This window comes from Loxodonta africana, chromosome 2 (genome assembly GCF_030014295.1).
Source record: "Loxodonta africana isolate mLoxAfr1 chromosome 2, mLoxAfr1.hap2, whole genome shotgun sequence".
Lineage (NCBI taxonomy): Eukaryota > Metazoa > Chordata > Mammalia > Proboscidea > Elephantidae > Loxodonta > Loxodonta africana.
Window position 1 is genome coordinate 218,096,368 of NC_087343.1, and position 22,542 is coordinate 218,118,909.

At 41.6% G+C, this 22,542-nt stretch overlaps 1 protein-coding gene across 2 annotated transcripts in view; it reads right to left on the reverse strand.

Moving 5' to 3' along the window:
* The window catches only part of ERG (ETS transcription factor ERG), a 154,301-nt gene extending 133,078 nt beyond the window's left edge, over nt 1-21,223 (reverse strand). For both annotated transcript variants that reach the window (XM_023559102.2, XM_010598651.3), the window contains exon 1: nt 20,934-21,223. In XM_023559102.2, coding sequence (XP_023414870.1) covers nt 20,934-20,951 — 18 coding nt within the window. In that variant the 5' untranslated portion in view covers nt 20,952-21,223. The remainder of the gene's footprint in view (nt 1-20,933) is intronic.
* Between the last annotated feature and the right edge of the window lie 1,319 nt (nt 21,224-22,542).

The following is a 22,542-nucleotide window of genomic DNA, read 5'->3' on the forward strand; positions in this document are numbered from 1 at the left end:
TTATACGTGGGGTCACCATGAGTTGAAAGTGACTCAAGGGCAACTAACAACAACAAAATGCATCATATAGGGAAGTGTCACTGCACCCTAGGACAAATAACCTTGCTTTCATGGTTTGCAAGAAACCCATTTGCATGCTTCAGAGTGCCTTTTCCTGTGTTACGAGGGAAAGAAGGGCCTTACCTTCCAGAGCAGGAGTTGTGAAAGGAGAGCAGAGAGACAGACTCTCAGATCACAAGAGTTCACACACCTCCATTAAAAAAAAAAAAAAAAAAACCCATTGCCGTCAAGTCGCCTCACAGCAACCCTACAGGGCAGAGCAGAACTGCTCCATGGAGTTTCCTAGGACCACCCGATGGATTCAAACTGCCAACCTTTTGGTTAGTAGTCATAGCTCCTAACCACTACGCCACCAAGGTTTCCACACACACCTCCATAGGTACAAATCAAATTGTTATTGTTATTAGGTGCTGTCTAGTCAATTCCAACTCATGGCAACCCCCTGTGACAGAGTAGAACTGCGCCATAGGGTTTTCTAGGCTGTGATCTTTATGGGAGCAGATTGCCAGGTCTTTGTCTGGAGGAGCCTCTGGGTGAATTCAAAACACCAACTTTTTAGTTAGCAGCAGGGCACCAGGGCAGGCAAATTAGATGCAAGCAAAGGATCCCATTGGTCCACTTCTCCCAGTCTCACTGAGGCAAGAACTCCTTGGGGCCTTTGGCCTGCGGTGAGGTGGAGAGGGGCTACGTGCCCCAAGCTGGTCAATCTCCATCCCAGGCAGTAGTGCCCTTCCTGCGGAATCAGTTTCATGGGCCTAGAGGGACTGCCATCTAATTGTGCACAGGAAGCAGACAAGGACACACGCAACAACATGGCAAGTGCCCTCCATTTAGAAAATCTTGCAGAGTCCTCACTGTCAATGAGAAGATCTATTTTCACGTTATAACCAGAGTACTTAGTGGCAGTTCATGTTTTTTGGACCCAAATCCTCTAGGTATCTAACTTCAGGAGATGTCAAAGATAGAGGACAAAAACGAAGCCAGACTGCCTGACAGCAATTTAGCAGCTGTTGTGATCTGACAAGTTCTGTCTTAGAACCATATAGGTTCAACTTGAAGACTTTACAGAAGAAAGCTACATGAATCATATTTTGTAAGATGTAAAGAGCACAGTCATCTATTATTACCCTGGGCTGGGCTAAGAGAAATGAGGCTGGTTGGCTGCTGGATAGCAAATCTCCCACTTGATTCTGCTGAGCGGGTGTGGGCTACCATCTCTCCCTGCTGCGCTTCTTGACACTTACCAAGTAAAATCATGAGATAAGGGAAACCACAGTATCACCCAGTATCTGGTGAAACTAAAACGGTTGCCGAGTTCACACTTTGCCTTACAGTGATTTTATTTTGATTCTGATGCTGGATTTAACAAAGCAATGGTTGACGTACACACTGTCAAGTTTTATGTGTTTCTTTTCCAATAAAAATAACAGCATTGACACCTTCCAAAATAGAAAATCCAGAGTTTACATGTAAGTATGAATGTAGGAATACTAACACGACTGCTTCACTTATTAGGCGCTACCAATGAATGGAGTTCTGCTCTTCTGATCGGCAGGAGATGTGCAGGTGAGAAGCTGCCACCTGATGTTTGAAGCCTGCTTTGTCTCCTTCCTATACAAGGATGCTGTTTTTAATAAAAATGTTACCATTTCAGGGTATTATATGGCCCATTAGCTTCCTGGCCAATGCACCTCGTGCACAGCCACCAGCACCACCCCCCTGTCAACAGTGGCTTGTCTGCTGCTATGATGTTAAACAGATTTCAATGGAGCTTATGGACTAAGATGAGCAAGGAAGAAAGCCCTGGCAATCTACTTATGAAAACCAGCCAATGAAAGAAAACCCCATGGATCACAATGATTCAATCTATAATCAAACATGCGGATGGTGTAAGCCTTGAAAGCCCTATGGAACAGTTCTACTCTGTGTACATGGGTTCGCTGTGAGTCAGATTGTTTGCTTTGTTTTTTTTTTAACAATTAAGAGTTTATTGATCCAGAGTATAACTGAGCTGAGAAACAATGGGGTAACATTTGTCCAATCAACGTTCTTCTAAAATTTTGACTCCCAAATAAAAATTGTTTCCTTTCCTTTGACCCCTTAAAAACTAGACATAATCTCTGCTAGTAGACGGTCTAGGTCAGATTTCTTTTAATTACATATACTGCCGAGTGCATGTTTTGCTCAGGGGAAGATTCCAAAACACATTTCCTCATTCATTCATTCCTTCAACAAATATTTATGAGGTAGACCTTCGTGTGCCAGGCACCATGCTAGGCAATAGGAAAACAACGGTGAATCAACTTTTTAAATTATTAGATATAAAAAAAAGTTCCGAAAAGACAAATAACCCAATTAAAAAATGGGCAAAAGATATGAATAGACACTTTACTAAAGAAGACATTCAGGTAGCTAACAGATATATGAGGAAGTGTTCACCATCATTAGCCATCACAGAAATGCAGATCAAAACTACAATGAGATTTCATCTCACTCCAACGAGGCTGGCGTTAATCCAAAAAATACAAAATAATAAATGTTGAAGAAGCTGTGAAGAGACTGAACACTTATACACTGCTGGTGGGAATGTAAAATGGTACAACCACTTTGGAAATCGATTTGGCACTTCCTTAAAAAGCTAGAAATAGAACTACCATACAATCCAGCAATCCCACTCTTTGGAATATATCCTAGAGAAAGAAGAGCCTTTACATGAACAGATATATGCACACCCATGTTTACTGCAGCACTGTTTACGGTAGCAAAAACATGGAAGCAACCAAGATGCCCGTTGACAGATGAATGGATAAATAAATTATGGTATGTTCACACAATGGAATACTACACATCGATAAAGAACAGTGAGGAATCTGTGAAACATTTCATAGCGTGGAGGCACCTGGAAGGCATTGTGCTGAGTGAAATTAGTCAGTTGCAAAAGGACAAATATTGTATAAGACCGCTATTATAAGAACTTGAGAAATAGTTTTAAACTGAGAAGAAAACATTCTTTTGTGGTTACGAGAGGGAGGAGGGAGGGAGGGTGGGAGAGGGGCATTCACTAATGAGATAGTAGATAGGAACTACTTTAGGTGAAGGGAAAGACAGCACACAATACAGGGGAGGTCAGCACAACTGGACTAAACCAAAAGCAAAGAAGTTTCCTGAATAAACTGAATGCTTCGAAGGCCAGCGTAGCAGGGGCAGGGGTTTGGGGACCGTGGTTTCAGGGGACATCTAAGTCAATTGGCATAATAAAATCTATTAAGAAAACATTCTGCATCCTACCTTGGAGAGAGGCATCTGGGGTCTTAAACACTAGCAAGCGGCCATCTAAGATACATCAATTGGTCTCAACACACCTGGATCAAAGGAGAATGAAGAACACCAAGGACACAAGGCGATTACTAGCCCAAGAGACAGAAAGGGTCATGTGAACCAGAGACTACATCATCCTGAGACCAGAAAAACTAGATGGTGCCCAGCTACAACCGATGACTGCCCTGACAGGGAACACAACAGAGAACCCCTGAGGGAGCAGGAGAGCAGTGGGATGTAGACCCCAAATTCTCGTAAAAAGACCAGACTTAAGGGTCTGACTAAGACTAGAAGGACCCCGGTGGTCATGGCCCCCAGACCTTGTGTTAGCCCAGGACAGGAACCATTCCCAAAGCCAACTCTTTAGACATGGATTGGACTGGACAATGGGTTGGAGAGGGGTGCTGGGGAGGAGTGAGCTTCTTGGATCAGGTGGACACTTGAGACTATGTTGGCATCTCCTGCCTGGAGGGGAGATGAGAGGGTGGAGGGGGTTAGAAGCTGGCGAAATGGACATGAAAAGAGAGAGTGGAGGGAGAGAGCGGGCTGTCTCATTAGGGGGAGAGTAATTGGGAGTGCGTAGCAAGGTGTATATGGGTTTTTGTGTGATAGGCTGAGTTGATCTGTAAACTTTCACTTAAAACACAATAAAAATTATTAAAAAAAAAGTCCCTAAAATATATCTTACTAAGATAACCGAACATTTTAGGTTTTGTAAAAGATCACACTTTTAATGGCTTAAATAATTCATTAACCAGTAAGGCTCACTAAGTTAAATAACATGTGTGCTAACTTCATGCATTCAGTAGAGAATCCAATTTTATTGCCTGACTTAGATAAATTGGATTTTAATTGCTATTAAACCTAATCTTTATTTATAAAGCAGGTTATCTTGTAGTTGAATACAAAAGACTAGTTACTTATGAAAATGTTGAGCCACATCATATCCATTGCAGATGTCATTTATATAATAATTAAAGTCCTATAATAGCTGTCTGATTCACCAAGGGATAGGAAAACCTTCAGTGTGAACCAGTACATGGGATCCCAGCATATGTGTTTGAGAGATTAAGTTAGTTACAGCTTTGTTAAAACTTCTAAGGACTGACTATAATACCAAAGCAAGAAAAATGAAGAATCCCCATCACAGCCCATGAAATACAACTTTTCATTAGTTCCTGTCCAGAAAGATTTTTTCTATAATGGGTTACAACCATTGGATATTTAGATGACCCAACGCAAACACTGAATATATAAACACTGGTAGGTGCTACCATTCGGTAAAAGTGAAAGCGGTGCTTAGTTCTGCCTCATCAAGATAAGTGGCATGGAACAAAATGCATGCTAGGAGTTGCCTGGGAACTGTACGTCTGCTTTTAATTGTCAAGTAGAAGGCATCTCCATCCATGGTCCAGCAGAGGCAGGACACATTCACCAGGCACATATACACAAATGTGCAGAAAGCCCAGTTTGATTCTGGAAGCCCCATAATAATCTCACCTTCCCATACACAGGCAGGTTCTTTAGGTCACACACTTACATAGAACATTAGGCATTTGAATGTAGGGCTGGGACACATGAGACATGTGATCTTATAGGCACAGAAATGGGGACATCTAAGACATGTGGTCCTAAGACATAGAAATAGTCCTGTCCTCTGATCAAAAAACACAACACTTCTTATAACCTCCAGGGGTAATTAACCCAGAGCTTTGCACATAGTAAAAACTCAGTAATTACTTGTTGAGTTAAATGACTTAATTCTCAATGGCATGTTTACCAGGTACGACCTCACTAATCCAACCAATCACTCATGCAACTACTCACCCAGGCAATTATTTGCTCATTTACTGCATATTTACTGAATAAACATTAACAGAGGGGCCTACTTCTTACTGGAATCCTTGAGTGGTGCAAACGGTTAACGTGTTTGGCTGCTAACTGAAAGGCTGGGGGTTTGAGTCCACCCAGAGATACCTCAGAAGAAAGACATGGCAATCTACTTCCCCAAAAAATCAGCCACTGAGAATGTTACGGAGCACAGTTCTACTCTGAGATACATGGGGTCACCACGAGTCAGAGTCCACTCCGCGGCAACCGGTTTACTTTTTACCAAGCAGCGTTAGCACAGATAAAACACTGCAAGACGACAGCAGTGTAGCTCAAGGTGTAATTTGGAACTTCTTGACAACCAGTGTTTTGAGTTTCTGGTCTTGAATGCAGTTCCTCAGGTTATTAATCACGGAAATCAACCAGCAATATGGTAACTCAGTAGACACCTGCCCTCTTCCTCTAAAAAATGATCCAGATATAGTAGCTGGTCCAAAATAGTACTTGATCCCTGAAACTCAGGTCGCTCCCATGCAAGAATGCATTCATTCATTCACTGTCAGAGGCCAGAGGATAGGGCAGAAGAAAACAATGGCACTTCTCCAGTCCTCTCTCTTGATTTTTCTTTGAGTCATCAAAAATAAACCTTTATCTGAAGTTCAAGAAAAAAAATTAAAAAAAGAAATATTGATTTCCTGGGCTTATGAACATGTGGCTGAGTTCAGCTGCTGAAACTCTGGTTAACATGTTCCTTGAGCCACTAAATGGACTTACAATTGTGACTCTATTGTGTTTTCTCTATTCTCCTCAAAGCAAGTAACATAAAGGAGAACACTTTCATCTTTTTAAAAAAAGCTATAAATACCCAAAGTGTATTAGAAGATTATTTTCAAAGGACAAACAGAGACAAACACAATCAGAGAAAAGATCTGATTACTTCAGAAAAAGCAAATAAGATATGAGAACAAATTAAACAATAAGAACAAGCCTAGGATAAGGAACCAGTAAGACCTCAGAATAGTTAACATTTTTGCACACTTACCATGTCCTAGAACCTGTACAAACCATATACCTGTGTTAATCCATTTAATCTTTGCAACACCACCAAGAAGCAGGTGTTATTACTATTACTGAATTTATTCTACCGATGATAAAACTGAGGCATAGAGAAATGAAGTAATCTTCAAGAGCATTGAGCCAGGGCTTGGTGAAACCATGATCCGTGCCCAGGCAGTCTGGCTCCACTCCACAATAAAAATTGGGATCCTTAGGAAGGAACATAATTTCTAACAGGGGATCATAACAGGTTTAGGCCTTACTCTTTTTCATCACTAGCCTGAAAAAAAAAGAAGTAGGTAGAAAAGGATTATTAAAGTGAATTCAATTTCTCAAATTTTATTTTTCTTTTTAAATAATGAATCTGTATACATGGAGAAAAGATTCAAAAGAATAAAAAAGACTCAAGTATTAACAGACTCTCGATGAGGCTCAGTGGTCAGCTACTAACTGAAATGTTGGTGGCTCGGACCCACCCAGAGGTGCCTGGCAAGAAAGGCCTGGTGATCTGCTTCCAAAAGGTCCCAGCCATGAAAACCATATGAAGTACTTTCCACCCTGCACGTATGGGGTTGCCATGAGTCAGAATCGACTTGTCAGCAACTAGTTTGGTTTTTGGGGGTCTGAGGATAATAACGTCAATCATTTTAACTTCTTTTTCTAAATTTTTATTTTCTAAACGTCGATAATAATTGCTTTGGAAGAGGGGGAAAAAACAAAGGGTTTATTATTGTTATGGTTGTTTCAGCAATACAGTATTCAGTGGGTATACTGAACTTGCATTCACTCCATGTTGAAGAAAACCACAGCAACCCAAGCCAATCCTCGGCCAGGCAGGTCAACTTCAGAAAGGATGCCGGTAGGGACACTTCTCCTTTAGGCATCAACGACTCATCTTATCTGCTGACAGTCCCGCACCAGCATCACCTACCAGTCACGTAGGCAGCACCAGGGCCATCTAGACTCCAGATTTCAGGAGAGCTGCGTGTCATTTTGCCAAGGAGCAGAAATACAAGGGAGTATCTACCAGGAACGGTGCTGGGCAATGACTTGTGGAATTCCACTAAAAAGTAATAAAGCTACGTGATAAAGTTCCAGGGAAACAGCGGCAGAGGAAGAAAGCAGCCTTCATTCAATTGGAAGGAGACAGAGATTTTATACAGTGTCTTCCAGCCAGATAAATCAAAGTGTATGAATAAACGAGCTCCTAAAGAAAAATATCTCTTTTTGTTGTTGTTGTTGTTGTAAGGTGCCTCTGAGTACGTTCCGACTCATAGCGACCCTTTGTACAACCAAAACATATTGAGTGCCTGTGTAGATAAAACCAACACAGTGTCATAACACCTAACCATCATCCACCCACTTCCTGGGGTCAAATGCAGTCTCTGCTTTCCCATCTAGAAACAGTGGTAGTTCAGGAGTAGAATTCCCCCCTTCCATGCAGGAGACCCAAGTTCAATTCCTGGCCAATGCACCTCATGAGCAGCCATCACCCATCTGTTAGTGGAAGCTTATGTGCTGCTATAATACTGAACAAGGTTCAGCAGACCTTCCAAACTAGGATAGACTAGGAAGAAAGGCCTGGCAATCTACTTATGAAACTGAGCCAAGGAAAACCCTATGGAGTCCAACAGTCCAACCACAACTGATCATTGGGATAGTGTAGGACCAGACATAGTTTTGTTGCGTTGTACATGGGGTCACAACAAGTCAGGGGCCAACTGGACAGCAGCTACAACAACAGCAGCCTCTCTACCTGGTCAGTCATCGACACTCACAGAATCCAGACTTCAGGCAGAAGGTTCTATTAGATACCATCCCCTTGTTCCGTGCAACACAAAGCTCACAGGTGCTTTCCGGTCACCCAAAGAAGTACTTCCCCATGATGCGGCCCGTCAATGAACAGCTGCTCAGATTTCTGAATATTTCAGGGGCCATAGAAGATCTGGGTGGAGCTGTAGGTTTCCATGATTGGAGTGTGCACACAACACTCCTTGGTGCTTTGCCAGCGCTTGAGTTGACTGGCTTTCAGGTGCTATTTGTTTTGCTTCGTTTATTGTTCAGTGTTATTGTTTGTTGACTTGATATATTTTTCTCCCTACAAAGGGGCCAGTTGGTAAGGACATATCCTGTAGATGGGTAATTGATGATTCCCTATTGTTCAATGTTTGTTTGAGTTCAAAGTGCCTAAACAATGCATTCGCTGGAATTTAATAACTCCTGTAAAATCAGCACAGAGAACAATCTGTGAGCTGAGATGTTTGTAGCTAAATCTGGTGATTGCTGCTGGACCAAGGAAAGCATAAACTATAATGACCTCAAAACTAAATAACCACGGAAAAGGCCCTCAATGGGTTCTCAAAGAGGGTATTTTCTACCAAATACAAACACATTGCTCTCACTCATCCTTCTTCATGACTCAAAGTTGACTGTGGGGCCTCCAGGATACATATCTTACTCATAGTCAGGTCCTGTCTATCCTGTTCTCATCTCCTAAAAAGCCAGCAAGCAAAGGACACAGAGGAGAAAACGAAGTATGAAAATCACTGCTTTAGAAACGTCCTATTTTCACCTACCTCAAGATAGATAATTCTGCTAGAAAATCTGGGCCGATAAGCTTTATTCCTCTTGGAAAGTAGATAGGAATAGTGAACCACCCATTCTCAGAGAGGAAGCTTCCATCAGGAGCCCTTCCTGCATTGCTGCTCCCCTGGTCGGGCTGCCTATCTGTGTCGGAAGTGAACACAGGAAGTATCTGTCTACAAGCCCTTTATCCTCAAGGTAATTTCTGTAGCAGCATTTTACTGTTTACCAAAGCAGTAAACATGGGATCTAAAAAAAGATGTTTTCCATCTCCAAAGAACAAGGCTTGGAAGAAAAAAAGGGCACGCTGATTTCATAACCAGCTTATCGTCAGACTTGGTTGCAATCTATTTGTACGTGAGCCCATGGGAACAGCTTTTCAGTTAGGGCACAAGGCACCCTCTCAGGGATGTACAAGAAACAAAGAGGTGATTTTATTTGCTGGGATACGATCCTAGCCAAGTAAATTTTATTTATGTTCTTCTAAGCTATTGAGTTTGTCAGTTTGTTGTACTGTGGTGGCTGAGTGTTGTTGTAATGCTGAAAGCTGTGCCACTGGTATTTCATTTACCAACAAGGCTATCCATGATGGACAAGTTTCAGTGGTGGGTCCAGACGAAGACAGACTAGGAACAAAGACTCAGACTGACTTCTGAAAATTAGCCAGTGAAAACCCTATGGATCACAACAGAATACTCTCCAGTACAGTGCTGGAAGATGAGCCCCTAGCTTGGACGGCACTAAACACACAGTAGCTGCAGCAATAGACTCAAACAGACCCATGATCGTGAAGATGGAGCAGGACTGGGCAACATTTCATTCTGCTAAACGTTAAGAAGTGCCTCAGCTGTAGCTAACAACAACCAGACGGAATGCACAGTTCATATGCATTGTCTTCAAAAGAAGGTAAAGTCTGCAACACTCTCCATGTTGTCAAATTAGTGGAACAGGTAACTTGGGAATTCAGGTAACTCATATAGTCACTTGCTCTTGACTTGGACGATATTCTTATTTCACACATGAACACAAATATGCTTCCAGTTCCAGAAGTTCACCCCAAATCAACAATACAACCCCAAACTAGACGTGTAGCTACTGTTTTTGATGATGCTCAGCAGGCACAGGCGGGTCTCCAGATCAACTCCTTCGTTTACGTCTTTTTGCCAGACTGAAGCCATTCCAGCCTGTACTGTCCCAGGTTTCCCGGGATGAGAGAAGTGATGACATTATCTTTGAGAGGCAGTTTGGAGTGAATGAAAGCAAAACCAAGAAGAAGGCTTGGGTACTCAAGATGCTCAGGGAGAAAGAGTCAGAGGCAGCATTACTGTTGTTTCTTACTCTTTTAAACCACCTGGTGGGTTATTAGCTGCTGCAGGGAAAGGGGAGAAGAGGGAAGGATGGTGAGAAGGAGCAAAGGGTAAGGAGAGAAGCAGAGGGTACCAAGGTCCTGTATGCCTCTTCTGAGGGCCTGCTTCACATAGCGAAACGCAACAGGACACTTTGCTGAGCACTGTTGTGAGCCATCTTCAGTGCAGGAAAAAGTGCTTGTGAATAATTAAGAACCCACTGTTTCTGTCTGAGTTTTTATTTTGTCATGAAGAGAAAAGAACACACTTGCCAGAGGAAACTGGACAAACTCGCTGCTCCAGGAAAAAAAAAAAATCAATTCACAAACTGTTGTCGAAATTGAAAAGTGAAATGGAAAGCTTTTACGGATTGCCCGATTTGAGTCCCAGAAGGAAATTTATTTGACCCCAATGAATTAGCTAACATGTATTGAATAGCTCATGTGTGCTAAGAACAGTTCTGAACTGTTGTAATGCCCTTAGTCTCACCATAACACTTGGAAGTAGGAACTGTCATTATCCTTTTTTTACAGATGGAAAAACCTAGATTCCATGAGGATAAGTCATTCGTCAGTGGTCAAATGGCCAGGAAGTAGAATAGCCAGTGCTTGCACCCAAGAACCTGGGGGTACCCATTCTCTCAGTCATTGCACGCTGCCCATTTCCACTTCAGAGCTCCGGGTGAGGAGTTGCTGTAAACCAGCTCTGTGATCTTGAGAACAGCACAGGGTCACCACACAGAGATGAGAAGACTGCATGGACCACTTCAACCTTCCCATGAATGAACTAAGGCCAGGAGAGGTGGAGCTTCCTGACGAGGCCTCACAGCATCAAACTGAAGCTCTGGGTGGTCATCTCCCAAGCTGGCCTCTTTCTACTTCCCCTCCAGCTTCTCCACCTATGCCTCCCTATCTTTGTTGTTGTTAGCTGCCCAGTCCTGCACCATCCCCATGATAGGTTATGAGTGGACCATTGTGATCCATAGGGTTTTCAATGGCTGCTTTTCAGAAGTAAATTGACAGGCCTCTCTTCCTAGTCTGTCTTAGTCTGGAAGCTCCACTGAAACTCGTTCAGCACCCTAGCAACACACAAGGCTCCAAGTGATGGACAGGTGGTGGCTACACATAAGGTGCATCGGCCAGGAGTCGAACCCACGTTTCCTGCATGGAAGGCAAGAATTCTACCACTGAATCACCACTGATCCACTTCTCTTTCCTTACATGGAATATAAGGCTGATCCTGTCAACAGAGAGGTATTTTAAGGATTCCAGGAAGAAAGTGAGAATATTAATATCTCTCTGGGAAAAACATAAGCATGGGCTGTGCACGCTCAATTTGGGCATTCATGTTTATGTTTTTGCTGCTCTTTGGAATGTCAGGTAACACATATAATACAGATCCAAAGTGGACTACGCAATATAAAACCACATACTTTTTTTTTTGTTGTTTGCTTTAACTTGGAGCAACTTCTTGGGAAATCTACCTCAAATTGAGACACAACCTAATTTGTGTTGACAAATTCTGATGTGTTGTTTCCACAGCTTCTTCTTCCTGAAAAGTAAGTGTGCCATGTCCACTATCAACTTTTAAAAACTAAGACCCGATAAGACACCATGGGACCCAACAGGAAGGGGCTGGTCGGCTCACTCTTAGTTAATGATTTGATTTGGATGAACTGCCTTGGGGAATATAAATGGAAGGGCTGAGGTAGGTTTCTGCTCTTCATTTTGGTCATCCAGCCTAGGTCAGCAGTCCTTTCTTGGGTTTACTGTTTGTTTTTAACGATGCTTGAAGGCCTGGGTGAGTTGCCAGTCCCTTGCAGGAGTTCTAGGCAGGAGCCTTCATTCCTGGCCAGAACACAGCAGAGCACTTTCAAAGCATGTCCACTTCAGGGCAAGATGAAGTTCTCAAGCCTGTGGGACCATTCCAACTCTCATTCAGTGGAGACTGACCTCAGCTTGGTCACCAACATATATTAAAGTCACCCATGAACAACATGCATTTTCCTTCTTCCTTTCATTAGAAGGGCAGAACACACCTCCTCCTCTCTTCGCAGTTCAAAGTCTCACACAATGAAACCTGTGAGAGCTGGAGCTCAACGGGACTGCCTTGTATTTCCGGGTCTCACAAGTTTTCCGTCTGTGATAGTCTTGCCACTTTTCTATCACTCTCTATTAATGAAAAGTATTTCAGTTTTCCTTCTCTGACAGGTTTCCGTTACACAGGTTCTGGCTTTCATAGGTTTTACTGTATATGAATTAAAACTTCCTGTATCAGTCACAGAAGCCTCTGTCCTTGTAAAAAGGACCAACCAAAGTAGGAAGAAATCTTGTCTGAAGCCATTTACAGCCCCGGTGAATGTGTTACTGCCAAAGAGCAGAAAGTTGTCTCTGTGTCTACACAAGCCCAAACATGCTTGGCTAGACTTTGGCCGACAGACATTGAATTCAGCTTAATAACTTCAAGTTCAGTTTGTTTGCTCTACATCAAAGCCAACAACTAAGTTAGCATTGCTTACAACCAGAAATACACAGCAAAGCTAACATGAAATTTCTCTCTAGCAAAGTCATTTCTCTTTTCTGTTTTCCTCTCCTTTTATAAGAAGGTGGGTATACGCCATGTTTAGCCAGGTGATGAGATGCGGTCAGCTCCAGCAATCAGTTCATTTCTTAAATGGTAAGTGATCATGGCTGCAATACCTGTATCATCTAGCCTCTTCCAGCTCTGCAACTTCATCTTGGCCTACTCTTCCCTAAGGTGATGGGTCTCTAGCCACACTGCTCTTCTTTAGATTTTGTGAATACACCCAAGCCCTTTCCTGCCTCAGGAACTTTGCACACGTCGTAGCCTCTATAGCAAGGCTTCTTCTCATATTCCACCTACGTATGTGGCTAGTTCCCTCAAGACGATGCTCCTCACCATCCCATCTACTGAGACCTCACATACACCTGCCCTTGCCCTTCTTTTATTTTCTCTTTTTCATAACTTTTATCACAATTGAGAAGTTATGTGGTATAGTTGCTTTTTTTTTTTTTTTTAACTTATCCTTCACTAGAATGTAACTCCTACAAGGGCAATAATAATCTTTCTCTCTCTTACCACAGCACAGCACACGGCACAGTGTTGGCTCTCTGTCAATACTTGCTAACTAATTAAAAAAAAAAACATTATTTGCTATACTAGAATTTCATGACAGGAAGGGAGGTGCTACCTTACTAAGATAGAATAATTTAAAGTTTATTATCTTAAATTAAGGAGCGTGGGTTCTTTGTAGGGTATGCTATAAATGTTCTTTATTGTATTTTCCAGAATTTGTCATGCATTGTTTCTTCACAAAAGTGTTTGAAGTAATAGCCCTGATGTTAAGGGAACCATGTTATGGTTGGATTATGATGTGGCACTTTAAAAATAAACAATTTTGCTTGGCCTTAGCATTTCTTTTCTGAAGTCTCAGCACTTATCTGTGCACCACAGCAGATTATCCGTTCTTCCCAGGGTTTAATTCCATGAGCCCCCTGCTGAAAGATTGGGTAGGCGTTATGGAAAACTCAAAGTTGTATTTTCATTATCAATGCCTAAGACAAGTGCAAGGAAGTTGATACTTGGGATGAGGAAATGTAAATCAGCGACTGATCCGAAATCTGGAGCCACCGCCCTTGGATATTGACAAATATGGAAAGAATTCCCACCACCCACCAGATACAGAATTGTGGGTGAGATTTTTAGCTCTTCAATTTTCTAGCACTTTATTTTGATTATCCATATATAGAGTATAATAATTGCCTAAAGGTTTTTGTCACACAGGGTAGATGACATAAATCAGCCAGTTATAATAATTTTCATTATCCAGTTATTTAATGTATCACAGTATTATTTATTCATCATTTTTCTCTCCACGGTAATTTAATGTTTGAGCTAGGGCAAACACAGGAAGAAAAGAGATCATCTGTGTGTAAGGAGAAAGGCGAGACAAATAAGCTTATGTGACTTAAGCAATTTGCTTAACCTCTCAAAGCCTCTATTCTTATCCGTAAAAAAGCAAGTGTCCAGGTTCCTGTGTCACATACAAGAGCCTAGTACAGAGCCTGGCATGTAAGAAGCAATGATTAGGATGATGGTAATTTGGATTATAAATTCAAGATTTGACAGCTACCTTTTAAAATAACACTTTTTAATTTTTTTTAAATATCAATTTAATTCTATTTAGTTAATTTTATTTCACTGGGAGAAACATCTCTAAAGGAATAAGACTTTTATTTAAGATCTACAGTAATGATTATACTACTCTGATATCTCAACATTCTCTTTATGACTTCAAAGAATTTTAATTAAAATTTCTTCTTTCAGCAACTACAGGAACCATATACTTTGCCAGTCGCTGTGGAGAGCACAGAAGAGATGGACAGGTTAGCGCTAAAAACTGGTTCCCGGGTTTTACTGGGGGTAAATGAACACTGAAGTATTCTCACTCACAAACACACACACACTCAAAGCTGGGAGAATGTGATGACAAGTCTGTTAGCTTTGAAAATGACAGTTGTAAGAGAGAAAGACAATGAAGAGTGAGAAAGTAGACAGAATGAGGCATGGCCTTCAATATTATCCAACAAAGCTCAGCCAAGTTCAACAGGGGAAATATGTGGGCAAAAAATTTTGATCAAATAGGGAATGAAACTATGACTAAGAAAAAGATCCAGAGGTCTCAGTGGGTCCTTAGTTGAAACTAATTTACAATAGAGGTTCACCGAAAAAAATGTCATGAAATACTATAACAAGGAAATGCAAATAAAGCTGAGATTCCACTTTCGCCTATCAAAACAGCAACAAGTCAAAGAGTAAACCATTCAGAGTTGTTATGGGCACAGTGGAACTGACCTCATTTATGCTTGAAAGAAGTGGCAACTGGTACAACCATTCTAGAGAGTGAAGCGACAGTTTTTCCAAATTGGCAAGTCTGGAAATTTGGCAGAGACTTAAAATATTATACCCACTGGCCCAATACTTCCATTTCTGAAATAATCAGAAAATTACATCTGCGGTATCCTGCAATGTAATAAGTGAAAAATTGAAAGTGGCATTTACATCCTACAACAAATCATAGAAACAGGTGGTGCAAATTATATTTTTAATTTAAATATAAAATGATACTATTTATTTGAGATGGAATATAATGCTGCATAAACATTACACTTCAGCAGAATTTTTAGGGATATGGGGAAATGTTCACAAACAAAGCTAACTGAGGTAAGCAGCATAGTCCTGTCCACAGAATAGACAGATGAACACAGAAGAAAGGCACACACCAACATGCTACTAGTAATTTTCTCTAGCTGGTAGGATTGGGAGTAGGAACAATTTATATGTGTGTTTGTAATTCTTTTTTTTTTTTTTTTTCATTTTCTCTACAATGAAAATTTTTAGTCTGTACAAAACCACAAGGTACATTTTTCAAAATTATTGAGAGATGAGGACAGCATAGACTGTTCCAGCAGTCTGTTTCTGCCCTAAGCAAGAGGCTATCACAGGCCTCCGTCCTCTTTCAGCAGCAGAGCAAACCATTTCCACCCTCAGGACAGGGCTAAACCAACCCTCCTGCCCAGCACCACCATGAGCAACCCCTCAGACCTTAACTGACCCCCGTGGTGGGACCTGCCCTGCTACACTCTTATAGAGGACTCTTGAGACTCCCGCCTCCTGACCTGCTCCGGCTTGTTTCTGCCCTGGCCTGAGCATGGGAGGCCACTGCAGGTAACATACAGAAATGGCCTGTCAACTCTGTCTTTTCACAAGCATCTCCAGAGTGGGTCTGTATGGCCCTGGGTTTCACAATAGAAGCTAGGTCTTAGAAAACATACAAAGAATTAACAGTAGGGCCAGAAGTACAATGCATCTATTAAGAAATGTGAAATAAATAAACTTGCATTGTTAGGTGCACCTGCTATTTAGTGACCTGCTATCAGACACACGCTATTAGTGACCTCTAATGAGGCCCTCCGCAGACATGAAATCACACCAGCCCAAGGCAGGACAGCCATGATGAGCCATATCACAGGTGAGAAAACTGAGGTCAGACAGATTAGGTACCTTGCCCAGGGTTACAATGTCGTTAAAGATTCAGACACAGGTGCGTCTGTGTCCACGTATTGTAGGAGAAGAAACCTCAGGGGTGAGCGGGCAGAATCCCAAGCACTCGGCCTGATCAGGGGAGCAGCTCTCCTTCATCCATACAGAACAATGGAAGGGGACGGGTCCACCACAGCACGTGAGCTGTGGGCCAGCCCTAGAGAAAGGACCTGACGTAAAGTGAGCTCCCAAACACTGGAAAGGCCTGGAGACCAGCTCTGGAGAGCATCTTCTCTGAAGATCTTGACACTTGGAGAAACTCCCATCTGCCTGGCTTTCCCGGAGTCCCCTGTCCTGCGATGATTCTCTTAGGTATCAGCCAGTAAAGCAACACATCTGCATTGGGATGCCAATGTGGATTCTCTGCTTTACGTCTCTTTTCCAGGCAAGGGAATCTCATTCTGCAGCTCTAGATGCTGAAGTCGTATTTCCCTGAAGATATCAGTCTTCGTTATTTTAGGAACTCATTTTACTTTTAGTTCTGGATTGTCAAGAGAGGTTCACAAATATGTCTTTGTGTGTGTTTCTGTTTTTTTTTTTTTTTTTAATTATTATCATAAAGATCTCTTCGGCAAAAAAAAAAAAAATAATGAAATGATCATGTTAAAGGAAACAAAGACAATTAAGAAATGGTTCAGAGTTTCGGAACCTTTTCTGAGATCACCGCACTCCTGCAGAAGTGTAGGGGGGAGTCCACAATAGTCATTCTCAATTATGCTTTCCATAGTCACCGCGTCAGAGTGCCCTGCAGGCAGGGGTGTGAGCTGTGCGTGCCACACACACACTCACTCAGAGGGAGCGGGGACAGCTGATGCATCCATGGGCAGAGGGCAGCTATGTAAGCAAGCTGTCCATGGATGCAATCAGCAATTCGTTTCAAGATAATGATCCGTACTTCCACTTTCAGGTAACAACGGAAGATGGGGTCTGCTTCTAGGAAGTGACATTAACAGGGGGGACAGCAGCATTTTGCATCTCATCTTTTTTCCCTGTCTCCAAAACCCACTGCCCTTGAGTGGATTCCGACTCATAGCGACCCTGTAGGACAGAGTAGAACTGCCCCATAGAGTTTCCAAGGAGCGCCTGGTGGATTCAAACTGCCCTGTCTCAGTGTCCCTCAAAAGTGAAAAACCCATTGCCATGGAGTCGATTCTGACTCACAGCAACCCTGTAGGACAGAATAGAACTGCTCCATAGGATTTCCAAGGAGTGGCTGGTGGATTTGAACTGGTTAGCAGCCACGTCGTAGCTCTTAACCACTGCACCACTAGGGCCCCTCAAAAGTAAAAAGGAATGAAAAAAATTCATATTTCACTTATGCCAGTGGTTTGATGAAAAATAATATGCCTATAGCTATTAAATTCATTTACTACACCCACCCATCATCATCTCCTGAGGGGATGAAGTTTCTTCCCATAACCCTTTACATAATTTCAATAAATTTCCTTCCCATAAGAAAGCAAATTCAGTGAGTGCCTGCTATGTGTAAAGCATTAAATACATAAAGCAGACAGTATGTTCATAAATTAATAAGGTTGATTTCCTATCGCTTCATGTGTCAATTATCATCGAAATCTCTGATCTCTGTTAGGGAAAGTAACTTCCTTAAAGAAGCATTAAACAGTAATAGTGTGCCCTCAAATCTTCACCAAGCCTTTACGTGACTTTCCACATCCTCAATGAGACCTAAGATGTTTCCCACTAACGTTGCTGTTTACTCCCCCCGATCCTCCAAAATCAGATCTCCATGATACAGGAAAACCCCCACATTCAATTTTAAAAATGACAATCTTTAAACTCCAGGATCAGGGCTTGTAGCCTTGAGTTCATGGACCACCCCCCACCAGGAACCCAAGGATAGATTTGCATTTCAACAGAATTGGTTTCCCATGTAATTCTCTGTGTGTCTTTTCATGTAATTAAAAGCACCACTCTGAGAAGGGATTGATTATAGGTCTCATTAGACACTTTAAGTGGCCCAGGGCATAAAAAAGGATGAGGAAGGTCTCTGAGGGACAGGATTACAACTCTACCACTATCCAGTTATATCAATAACTACAGGTTCTTTCAAGTTTGTAAGCAAACCTGGGACAGCCTGGTGGTGTTTTGCAGGGAAGGTGGCGTTCAACATCCCTCAGTATTGCCAGATGACACCGAAACAGGTGGAACCACCAAATCTGATCCATGAATTGTTGGCATATGGGGAAATCGTCCTCATTACTGATGCCTTTTTACTAGAACTCTTAATCTGGTCTTAAAATCACAGACACTTAGTGACCAATGGTCACTCTTGATGTGAGCTCCTAAAATTTCCTTTACTTCTTCCAATTGAAACATCTATTCCCAATTTCAAATGACCAAGGGAAAACCATGGTGAGAACCACCAACACTGGATAAAAATAGTTCACCTTTCATGGTGCTTTATAGGGTCTTATAAATATTACTGCAAAACACTCGGTTATGGAATACCCACTTAACAAATTCAGCACACATCTGATACTTAATCGACTAGTTGATTGACTTACTGGAACAACACAAAACCGAGAATGCATTTGGGCCTGGAAATTGCCTGCATGACAGACTGTTTCCTAATTTCAACCGACAGCCGGCATTTTCCCTGTGCTCATTTGAGTTTGGCACTAACGTGATTAAAGCTGTAGTCAACAGACTCAAGGCCTCCTTTTTCTACTCTATAAACAAGGCTGTAAAATCATCTCATTACTTTTCCCAGGAAACCTCACAGAACCATGTCTTAAAGGAAGTTACCTATAAAACAGGGTTATTTGATTTTAACAGAGGATTTTTAAAAAATCCACTTGAAGTCATTCTCCAGGTTGACTTGGAATTAGACATATAAGGCAGTGTAATAAAATATTATACTCAGCATGGTTTCCTAGACGAATGTAAACTATTTTCCCGGAATTTATTCAGAAGGTCACAACAGATTTGAACGTCAAAAATACCCTCTTATCATCATAAATATCTATTTTGAATTAAACCACATATTTGTATAACACATTTGTATAGTTTGCAAAATTCAACCCTACCTCCTAAAGAATGGCCTGTTATTTCAATAACCTCTAACGCATGGGTTGGAAAAAAAAAAAACACCATGAGATTGAATTCAAGCTATTGAAGATTTACAAATAATATTTAATTGTGATGAATTCTGGACATAATTAAGGGCCAAGATAAGAACAAAAAGGGTAGTATTTTGAGTTTTAAAATTAAATAACTTCTCTCCAGGTAAGCTGAAAATGGAGTACACCAAACTCCCAATTTTTAAATTCCTTTCTATGATGGTTATATTTCTGCAAACTCCAATCCTTGAAGACAAAGAAAAAAAAATCTCTATAAAATGGAAGTCTTGGTACGTGAACTTTTTACACACTCTTGAACATACCATGTACTTTGAGAAAAATAAAACAGCACTTCTCAAACACAGTTTATATGGTAGGTATTCATCAAATTCTCTAACACACATTCCAAATTACGAACATACCAAACCAAGAAGGATTTCTAAAAATGCTTTGGCCCAATTCTGGGCCAACTTCCATTTTCATGAGCTTTCAAATGAACTAAGCCCCTTGATAAAAACACAACCAAGCAGCTTCTCATCTGTAGGCAACATAACTAAAAGGCATGCAACCCGTCTTTCTTTTTCCTCCTTTTAGCATCTGTTTCAGTGGCTGATTTTTCTCATTTCTACAAATGTCACCAAGGCATGGTGGCCTTGAAAATATTTTAACAAACCACCACCAAAACAGACCATGCTGCTAACATGTACGAATTATTAAGTTGGCTTCATTTCCAAGAATTAGCCCACTTTCAGGTTCCCAGCTGTACAAATTTACCTCCTCGTTACTCTATACATGCGGTCCATTAGAAATATTACCAAGAAAAACATATCAGAACCAACACCCCAGAGCAAATGAGTCCAATAGACTATCGCACTCCAAACCCCACAAACATCAACAGGAAGAAAGCTTACTCGCAGTGAGGAGAGGACGTAGGTATTTTATTCGAGACAAATACATAACCCAACAAACCAAATTACCACCATCTGAGTTATAAGAACTCTTGTCTGTCACCACGGAGGTCCCAAAAATCAAGTCAACATTTGCATGTCCCGTTATAAACAGCAGCATGCCGGGTACCTCTTCATTTCCGCTGGAACTAGCATCCCTGAGCTAGGGAGTCAGTCAAGAAGCAGCCAAAAGTTCAACATTTACCAGACCATCCTTTTCTTTCACCCTGCCCTCCAACCTCTCCAAGTCCATGGCCTTCTCTCAGATATGTATCCAGGCAGCGTTAGGGATGGTTAGACCATACGAAAATTCAGAAGCGCTCCAGAAAGGCTTTGCAAAAGTAATCCACAGCACTCAACAGTGAATTTAGAAACCCCAATTTTTTTCTGAGTTTGAAGTTTTTAAGCCTTGCGAATGGTTGGAGTAGGAAAAAGGAAATTTACTAGGCAGTGCAAAGGAAATCTTGTTGTCCTCTATTGTGGCAGTGGGGGTGTTGCCCAACCCTAACTTATCTACGTTGATAAAGGAAACCAGAGAAAAGAGTAACAAGCACAAGATTTTGTCAAATTAAAAGAGACCCTCTCCTTACCTTGATAGTGCTGGCCATAATGCAATCAAGTTTATTGATCGTTAATAAATGTTAATAATAATTATTGCTTCTCTCTGACCAGAAAGTAGTTTTGATGAGGTTGTTTAGAGCGGATGAGATTGTGCTAAGTCTGGGAAATGAAGTCAACCAATGGCAGGAAGAGGTTTCTATTGGTCCTGGCTGCCCAGCCTGAAGAAACAGGATATTTGGGAGTGGAGAGATAAGAGACCCTGAAAACAATGTTGTTTTTCTTGATGATATGCAGCCAGGAGATTTTTTTTTTTTTTTTAATAAAAAAAAAGAGGCATCAATTGCCTGTGACTGTGTGTGTCGCAGCAGGTGTGCCTGGGTGTGTGTACTGTGTGACATGCCGCCCCGAGCAGGATGCAGATGTGGGGATGTGGCCGGACCCTGCATGGTTTTGCATGGACTGTCAGCGCCTGGGGACCGAGACGGTAAAGGCGCCCTATGGCCCGGATGCCAGGCCTTCTCAGTTCACATCTCGTCAGATCTGCCCCACACCAGGACACAGACTTGAGCTCCCTGCTCCACTGCCCTAACAGGCAACTTGGCAGGTGGGACTTATTTCATGTAAATGGACGCTGATGCTCAATAACGGCCATTTGCTTGCTGGGTTCCAACAACCTTCATTTATTCAACATCGCTAACCAATGTTCCAGTTTCATTTTCTCCTTCCAAACACAGGCAATTTTTATTTGCTCCGCAATAAACAAGTCAAAAGCACAAAGGCTCTAGAATTAACCACAGAAAATAAAGAGAAAAATAAGCCTGTCCATGTTTCCTTGCTTTCAAATATTTATTCAAAATCCAAATCATTAACATTACTACAAACACTTTTTAACACCAGCGAGCTGGTCTCTCCTTGACAAACATCAGTGTTGCAGGCGACAGGCGTTAGTAGAACGCTTGGCTACATGGAGATACCACATAAAGACCCCAATAAGCTTTTAAAATTCAAGCTGTAAGTTCACGGCCACTCGTCTGTTTTCTCCTCAAAGGAAGTACAGCTAACATTCCCTAGAGTATTTCCTACAGGTCTTTAATTACTCATTTTCAGGAAATTACTTGTTCTCTGGAAGAAACATTTTGCTTTGAATCTGGCTACACGAAAGCTGGACCAGTCCAGAGGTGTGGTCTGAATAGTGGAACTGAAGAACACAATAGCCCAAATCCCAAATTATCTGGCAGCTCTTGGTTTCAGAGGTAGATGTTCAGGAAGTGAATTTAACTCTGACTTCACATCTGCATATTTCAGAGTTCTATAATGTTCTATATTCTTTATTGTCCCCCTTGTGTTACGAGAAGGGGTAGAAGGCAAGAGAGAAGAGGAGGAGAAGGCAAAAAGAAAATAAACACATTGTAAGTAATCTTGTTCTATGTAAAAATCAGGACCCAACAAGTTTTCAGAATCTGTATTTTGAGGGGATGTTGATTTCCTCTCTTTTCATCTCTGAACAATGAATGAGATGGGAGGTTGATTAAAATGTTGTTTTCCTGAAGATTTCAAAGTATTCGGAGTTGTTTTATCTGGGTAGCTCCCACTAGAATCAGGAGCGCTAAGAAACAAAAGAAAGCAACCTCTCAGGTC